Raw genomic sequence first — 7937 nt, forward strand, 5'->3', positions numbered from 1 at the left:
GCAAACCGGGACACAGCGACACATGGGAGACTCGGGAGAGGTCTTCAAGGCCTGGAGATCTGGTACCCCCAGGTCAGCATCTTTCTTTGGCAGGAGACACAAGGGAAATAGCAGCCTGTCCCTACTGTCTATTGTTCTAAGCTTGGCCGTGCAGGGAGCTGAGTGTCCTTTCCAGGAAGATAGAACACATGACGGAACAAAGGAAGAGACCCTGCCTCGCTTGCCCAAGTCCCTGTGAGGAGCTCCTCCTGGGTCTAGAAAGTGTAATCGCTCTCTCTGTAATGTTTCCATCAAAGAAAGGAGTGATTTGAATGCTGTCTAAAAGTGGGAGGTATTTCCAGCCTGGAATGGCTCCAAGGGAGTGAAAGAATGTCACAGGATGGGATCACTGGCCCAGGATTTCGCCCTCGGGAGCCTAGGAGGAGGGGTATGGGCATCACATGGCCTCCTCTGGGATGCAGCCCCCAAGCTCCCTGTCACCACTGGCTCTGGAGGGTTGACAATTGTCCCTCTCCCCACATGTCTACTCCTGGGACAAAGGGAGCCAAAGCAGCTCAGGGTCATGGACTGGGAAGACCTCGCCGACCCCACCATTCCCAGGGAATGATTTGTGTGGGGAATGTCCAAATGTTGCTTAGCATTGCCTTGGGTAAGAACCACAGGGACAGAGGGAGACTTTGACAGCTGTCCGCCCTACACCTTTCATTTCATTGTACCTACAGGAATTCAAACAAGACCCAGACCAGAAAGAGGCATCATTCCTACTGCGGGCAGGCTCCAACCTAAGGCAAGGATTCCCTCCCACTACAGTAATCGTTGCCTGATAGCCTTCATCCTGGGTCAGCCTCCCCTTTGCAATGTCCTACCCATAACTCCCCTAGTCTTGTGACAAATCAGAAGTCTGCCTCCGGCTTCTTCTCTGGTGCCTGCTGGAGCACGAGTCCCACCTCCTTCCTGGTTACTACTTAGCATCTTCCAACCTCTGAGCTGGCCAGGCTCCAGGATTTGCTTGCATCAGCCCTGGAGGCACCTGTCTCGTATCTGCGACACCTGCTCATACTTCTTGTCTCCCAGACGCACTCCAGGCAACAGCCCCGAGCCAGCCCTCGCTGGGCTGGGCTTTCCTGGCCCCAGTGCCTTAGGCTTCCAGCCCTGGGCCCCACTGAGACAAGAATCAGGTCTATCCTCTGGATCCCCCATCACACATGCACCATCCTCTCTTCTCTAGGGAAACCCCATGACCTCTACACTTTCCCTTTCACAAACGGGCGGGGACGGGGTAGGGGCCATATCCCGCTGATGGAGCCTGCATGCAATGCCTTTCCACCATCATCTTCCTAAACTCACAGAGTAAAGCCCAGTCCTGCTTCTCCAGCTGAAACAGCTGTTCTGTGTGTCCATAACCTCCCGCGTTCTTGGGCTGCATCCAGCTTTCTCTGCATTCTTCCTGAATCTTCAATTCTGATAATTTAGCAGCCAGTGGGCTATTTCCTGATCATGTTTAGGATGTGTGATTTGTCCATGACATTGTAGCGGATTTCTTTCTTTCTTTTTTAAGGATTTTATTTATTTATTTAACAGAGATAGCCAGCGAGAGAGGGAACACAAGCAGGGGGAGTGGGAGAGGAAGAAGCAGGCTCATAGCAGAGGAGCCTGATGTGGGGCTCGATCCCAGAACGCCGGGATCACGGCCTGAGCCGAAGGCAGATGCTTAAACGCTGTGCCACCCAGGCGCCCCTGTAGCGGATTTCTATACTGCAGTTCAACGTTCCCGGGCCGCGGTGTCCTCTGTCAGAGCCTGCCGACACGAGCTTGCGCACTACTGACCGTGATTACGCTTGAGCCTGAAGGACTCCCTTTTCCAGCATCCAGGCCACCCCACTGGCTGCGGTGAGAGTTACCTTCCTGGCCGCTGGTCCTTCCTGTCCTCCTCCTGCTCCCTGGGCTCCCAGCTTTATCCTTATCTTTTTCAGTGGAGCCTGTTTGCTCTTCCATTTGCCTTCTATGCTCTCATTCTTTAGACAATCGAACCTCTTTTCTAATACTGATCACTCTTCACATCCATTCTCAATACATTATTGTGGAGGGAGGGAAACCTTTCCTCACCAGGAAGGAGAGTGAAAACAGGCAGAAAACACCAAGTTTGCTACACTCTAGGGAGCTGCCAGATTGCACAACCTGGGAAATTAGATGGAGCCTGACATTCTGGATTCCGTGTTCACTCTGGCCAAGGGGAATTTCCCAAATCCCAGTGTTTTGCTTCAAACCTGTCTCCCCCTCCCTTCCCCTAGCAAAGCGTCAGTATATATAGCGCGGGCTCCCCTGGCAGGCAGGGGCCACAGGCAGCTCGGCCTCACCAGAGCCTCTGTGGGAAGCGACAGCCAAAGGTGAGGTATTAGAACTTTCCAAGACTTCTTCTCTTTGCAGATTCTCTTTCCCCACAGCATCCCTGTGCTGTGTCCCAGCTCTCTGCATCCTTCCTGCATCTCCTAGCCTGACAATTCGGATTCAGCAGATGTGAACACTTTCTGGGACTGGGATGAGAGTTCAGGGATGGGTAGAGCAGGCATTCTACAAATATTTGTGTGTTGTTTCACTCAACTCATTCGACAGACTGCTGGATGGTCACAAAACGCCCAGAAGTCTCCTTGGAAGCATTCTGTACAGAGGGTGTCAGGGCTCATAGGTGACCACTGAAATGGAAAGTGGTTTATATTAGAAGCGCAGTGCAGGCTCTCATACAGGGATTCCAATGAGGCAAGTGGAAATGGAGAAGTGGACCTTCTGGAATAATCTCTGTCTATGCATCTATGTACCACCTGCCTAGTACATGTATACGCATTGTCTACTCTTTCTACACATACATACACACTCATATATGTATATGCACGGTGCATAAGTGCACACACAGATGCGTGTCTGTGTGTATATAGATATAGGTAATACTGAGTTGGCTTAGTTTGGGAATACAAGGACAGGTCAATGTTACTCCCCGAAGAAAGCAAACCAAACAGAAAGAAACCACGTGTCATCTCTGTGTGTCTGTGACTCTGCTGCAGGATGAAGCTTTTCCTGGGCGTCCTCTTGTGCTCCCTGGTCCTGGGCGTCAGCAGCCAAGGATGGTTAACCTTCCTCAAGGAAGCTGGTCAAGGTAAGGCCCAAAGCATGGGGGTCAGGGGGAGGCTGCACCTGGCCTCCCTCCAGGATTCCCCAGCGCGGAGGCCACATCCACACAGAGCGAAGGCCCTAAGTGGGAAGGGAAGAAACATGGTTTTCAAGGTAACAGTTTCCCAGGGTTGTTTTTTTTTAAATTGAACTCTGTCATATCACATCGTATTTATTTAAGGTGTATGTCACGTTAATTTGATGTGTTTATATAGTTAATCTGATTGCCACTGGAGCTATAATTAGCACCTCTATCGTGTTACATAATTATCCTTTCCTTTTAGTCGTTGACATAAGTAAGTCCCAGTAGACAGCGTGTTTGGTAATCATAACACACTATTGTTTAGTGCTCATTATACTGTGCGTCAGGTCCCTAGGGTTCACTTAGCACCATGGCTTCTCCCCTTAAGCCACGTGTGTCCTCTCCCTCCAGCCCTGGCTTTCCTGGGCAGCATCGCACTCTTCTATGGGGAGCCCCAGGCTGGAGGTCACAGAAGTTTCCAGCCTCAACTTGCAGCAGGAGCAGGAAGAGATCTGGGGTCCTGGGTGCCTGCTCCCTACTTACAGGTGGGACGCGAGTGCCGCCTAGTGGGAGGTGAGGGACAGCTCATGGCTGGGTGTCAGGCAGCCAGGAAGGGGGTGCCTCAAACCTGTGCCCTTAGTCATTACATCAGAGACTGAGCTTGGCCCGTGCTGGGCGCTGTGCTAAGAGCTCTATGTGGGTGCACGAACTCGCTGTCATCCTCGGGTTTTAATCTGCAATCCTGCCATGTCGGCACCATCATCCCTTAACAGAGAACCTGAGGCGCAGAGAGATGAGGCCTCTAACAAGTCCTGAAGCAGAGCTGGTGTCATCCCAGTGGTGGAGCTCCCCAGACCTTGCGAGGACAGGACTGTCCTGCCTCCCAGACCAGAGAGCGCATGGCCGACTGCGGGCTTTGGCAGCACAGCACCCTCTCGTTTCTCTGAGCAAATGGCCACAGTCAGGCTGTGGCCGAGGAAGAAGGCCACTCTGCAGAGCTCCTCCCCCCACCACAGAAGGCACAGGGAATTACACGATGGTGCTTCTGCGCGCCTGAGCCCTGGCTGGGCAGCAGAGCAAGACAGACGCACCGCGGGAGTCAGTCAGCGGCAAGATCTGTGTATTTCCCAAAATCATGTATTTTTATGTTTCTGTGAGAGTCACTGATGACTGCGTTGAGTTTGCTGTCAATCCTTCTAAATTCTCACAGGCACTGCTGCAAATGTGGTTGCATCTTTAGGTCAAGGGTTTTCCAGGGGTTGTTCTAGGACCGTGTGCATGAGAATCACCTGGGGCTCGGGCTGCTTTGTGCAATGCAGACGCCCCGTGCACACACCCCCTCTCCTGAATCATCATTCCTGGGCTGAGCCTGAAATCTGGGCTCTACCAAGCACCCCAGTGGCTTTTCGTGCCCACTCAAGGCTGGGAACCACTGCCTCCCGTTTTGCCCCCATAATTGACCAGTATGTCGGGCATTTTGGAAGGACTTCCTAAGCAAGGGGCCTCCAAGCATCTATTTAAATCTGTAACTCAGAGGGAGTAAGTACAGTAAGAATGTCGTACTGCTCAGCAAGGTGATCTTTCTGAACACCGGAAATAATAAATACTTAAAAGGAAGAGAAGGCATCGCATGGATATTATGTAAACTATGATTACAACTCGACAGAGAGTTTTCTCTTTTGCCTAGTAAGCAACTTTAGTCTCTTATTGTAGCCTGATCCGATTCCTTTGGTTCGTAACTCTCTGCTCTTCCTCTCAGCTTAGTCCCTTCTGTTTGTGTCCCAGCCTTCCTAAGGCCCGGAGAAGTGATAGCACAGTGAGCCCTACAACCTTCTAGGAGTCATACGTGTATTTTCTCAGTTCGTCTGCATACCCACTCTGTGGAAGGCAATACTCTCCATTTATTGGGGAGAACGCTGAACTTTAGAGCTGGTGGGTCAGTTGCCCTTTTTCTGCATCAGTGACCCCGCTTCTGTAAAGTTCTCTTGGGGGAACTCACCTTCCTCAATTATATTTATGATTGAGTTTGGACAGTTTCCTGGCACCACATACGCCCCAGACACTCAGATGTTCACGGGACTGAGTTGTCTTCACGCTGCCCACAGGGATAAATTTCTCCCCTTGACTAGTTTGGGAGCCCTCTGGGTCAGCAGCCTCCCGCAGACTTGCCTATGTCCTCACGCCCCCGTCAGAGGGTTCCCTGCCCTTTCCAGGTAGAGGTTCGTTGTACAACGAAGCATTGCTCGAAGCCCATCCCACCTCTTGTTCACACACATCACACGCAGCCACAAGCCGAGCAGCACAGTACTCAGAAGGGAATCAAAGAGAATAAAACTTGCACCAAGTGTGATTCTCCTAACATTAACCCAGGGGAGTGAAAAGCACAGGAAAAGTTATCTCAGCCAATATAATCTCTGAGGGCTTTGTCAAAAGGCTGAAATCTTAGAATCATTGGGAGCAAAACCTTTTCTCTATTTTGCCAAGATCACTTTCATTTTCTTTCCTTTCCAGGGACTAGGGACATGTTGAGAGCCTACTCTGACATGAGAGAAGCCAATTACAAAAATTCAGACAAATACTTCCACGCCCGGGGGAACTATGACGCTGCACAAAGGGGCCCTGGGGGTGCCTGGGCTGCTAAAGTCATCAGGTAACATGGGCCCTGGGGATGGAGGGATGAGTGAGCTGAGCATGGCTGCCTTAGAGAGAAAAAAGGGACCAAACCCTAGACAAGTTTCCTGTACAGGCTGTGGCCCCTCCTCCTCTTGCCCACCCTCCCCTCTGTGCCCAGCGTGGGGTCTGAGTGGCTGGCAGAGCCAGAGCAAGGCCAGTGGGAATGGGTGACTCCCTACCCTCCCGCTAGGGGCAAGGGGACCAGCCTGGGCTGAGGTGGGCTGTGCCTGGAGCAGGGTCAGACTTTCAGCCCCTCTGGCCTTGGCTCCTCTCAGCCAACCCTTGGGAAGAAGAGAGATCGGTGGGGGCCGTGGGCGGTTGCTCCTCAGCCCCTGATGACTCTCTTACCTGCCTCCCTCCATTCCAGCGATGCCAGAGAGAATTCTCAGAGAGTCACAGACTTTTTCAAGCATGGAGACAGCGGCCACGGAGTGGAGGACTCGAAAGCTGACCAGGCAGCCAATGAATGGGGCCGCAGTGGCAACGACCCCAACCACTTCCGACCCCGTGGCCTGCCTGACAAGTACTGAGCTTCCCCTTGGCTCTGCCCTGGGGAGATAGGCTGTGAGCCCCCTGAGGCCAGGGACACCCAGTCATTCAGTTCTCTGTCACCGGAGGCTGGTGGAGAGCACCTAAAAGGTGTCTAATAAATGCTTAAAGAGATTGTTGAAAAGTGTGTGTCACTCTTGGGTGTAAGGACTGCTTGTTTGTTCCAGGGGTGATGGATGGACACCCCTGTGCAGGTGGAGCCCGGGCCCCTGTGTTTGGTGTAGGGGGACCATCTCAGCATGACACAGGACAGATGCCCTGCAACCAACCACCCCTCCCGGATCAGTTCCGCTCCCCTGCCCAGGCCCCTCGGGTTGCACTGGTGCTATTTCCAGGTCCCTCTGTGTCCAGGACCTTCACTGCTGCCTGTGATGTCCTGTCACCTCTGTTCTCAGGGTGTAGTCCCTTTGTCTTGCTCCTCAGTGATCTCTGTTCCTGGGGGTAGGGGACTCCACCGTGGGTGGACAGGACTGTGGCATCCAGCTCCGGCCACTGCCACCGTGATCTGTTGGTTTCTCAGCAGCGCCTTCAATGCAATGAAAGCCAGTTTCTGTCCCTGTCCTCTAAGAAGTGCCCCCAAGGCAGTTTTTCTCCACCTAATTTCACTGCCTTACACAGCAGCTCCCAGGAACAAAATGTACAAGATATGGTGGCATAGTGACATCAACATCTGGCGGGTTTTGTTGTCGCCTCAGTAGGGGCCTTCTTGCTCATCAACTTTTAATCATGGCACCCAGCAAACTTCTGCCAAGCAGAGGACCACGGCCACACACTTTCTAACAAGACCTTAATGTCAGCCTTGTGAGGGCCCATCCTGAATTTTTCCTTCATTTTTTATCCCTTAATAGCCAATCTCCTGCAACTATATAATAATTTTTCATGTTAAACCCTCTCTCTTCAAATTACTGCCTGGTTTGTGTCTCCTGATTGGCCCAACAGATAACGGCCTCTACCTTTGACATCCCCAGCACAGCGGATCTGACCCCTCACACCCGCCTCTGGCTCTTACTTTATCATGCTGAGGCCTCTCCAGGTGTTTGTTGCTCTTCCCAGACCTGTGTCCCCATCTTGTCACTGCCCAGTCACGTGTGTCCTGTCCCCTTCTCTGCCTCTGCGCCTTGTCCCTCAGTGGCTTTTCCATTAGGCTTTGGGAAGCCTAATCCCAGGGGTTCTGGCAACTTCTGTCCTGGCCTCCCCAACACCAGCCCCTGATCCTGATGACATTTTTCACCAGCTCCTTTTGGTCCTACCCGAGCAACGGCTCTCACATGTTTCTCTCATCTTTATTCGTACTGTCCTTGAACTCAGATCCCAGTAAAAATTCTACTTCCTTGAAGAACCTTCCCAGTAGCCCGAGCACCACATTCTGGGGCAGAATTTGGGGCTCTCAGGGAGCTTCATTCACACCTGCTGGCTCATCTTTACCTCATCCCCTCTGTTCCTTTAATGTGTCAGCTCCCCTGATAGATTTTTTAAAGATTTTTATTTATTTGCGAGAGAGACACAGAGATAGCGAGAGAGAGCACAA

The 7937-nt window shown here is 52.0% G+C and overlaps 1 protein-coding gene across 1 annotated transcript; it reads left to right on the forward strand.

Annotated features, from left to right (window-relative positions):
- Window positions 1-2337: 2337 nt before the first annotated feature.
- On the forward strand, window positions 2338-6523 carry LOC117796698 (serum amyloid A-2 protein-like). Its single transcript, XM_034645542.1, has 4 exons — window positions 2338-2387; window positions 3060-3151; window positions 5699-5837; window positions 6228-6523. The coding sequence occupies exons 2-4, from the start codon at window positions 3061-3063 to the stop codon at window positions 6388-6390; spliced, it is 393 nt and encodes a 130-aa protein (XP_034501433.1). The 5' UTR covers window positions 2338-2387; window position 3060; the 3' UTR covers window positions 6391-6523.
- Window positions 6524-7937: the final 1414 nt, after the last annotated feature.

Source organism: Ailuropoda melanoleuca, chromosome 16, assembly GCF_002007445.2.
Source record: "Ailuropoda melanoleuca isolate Jingjing chromosome 16, ASM200744v2, whole genome shotgun sequence".
Classification (NCBI taxonomy): Eukaryota; Metazoa; Chordata; class Mammalia; order Carnivora; family Ursidae; genus Ailuropoda; species Ailuropoda melanoleuca.

Excerpts from the sequence above, each read along its gene's own strand:
- LOC117796698 (XM_034645542.1), top strand. The coding sequence starts at position 3,061 with ATGAAGCTTTTCCTGGGCGTCCTCTTGTGCTCCCTGGTCCTGGGCGTC. Across the intron at positions 3,152-5,698 it reads CCTCAAGGAAGCTGGTCAAG|GGACTAGGGACATGTTGAGA; the intron begins GTAAGGCCCAAA and ends TTTCCTTTCCAG. Across the intron at positions 5,838-6,227 it reads TGGGCTGCTAAAGTCATCAG|CGATGCCAGAGAGAATTCTC; the intron begins GTAACATGGGCC and ends CCTCCATTCCAG.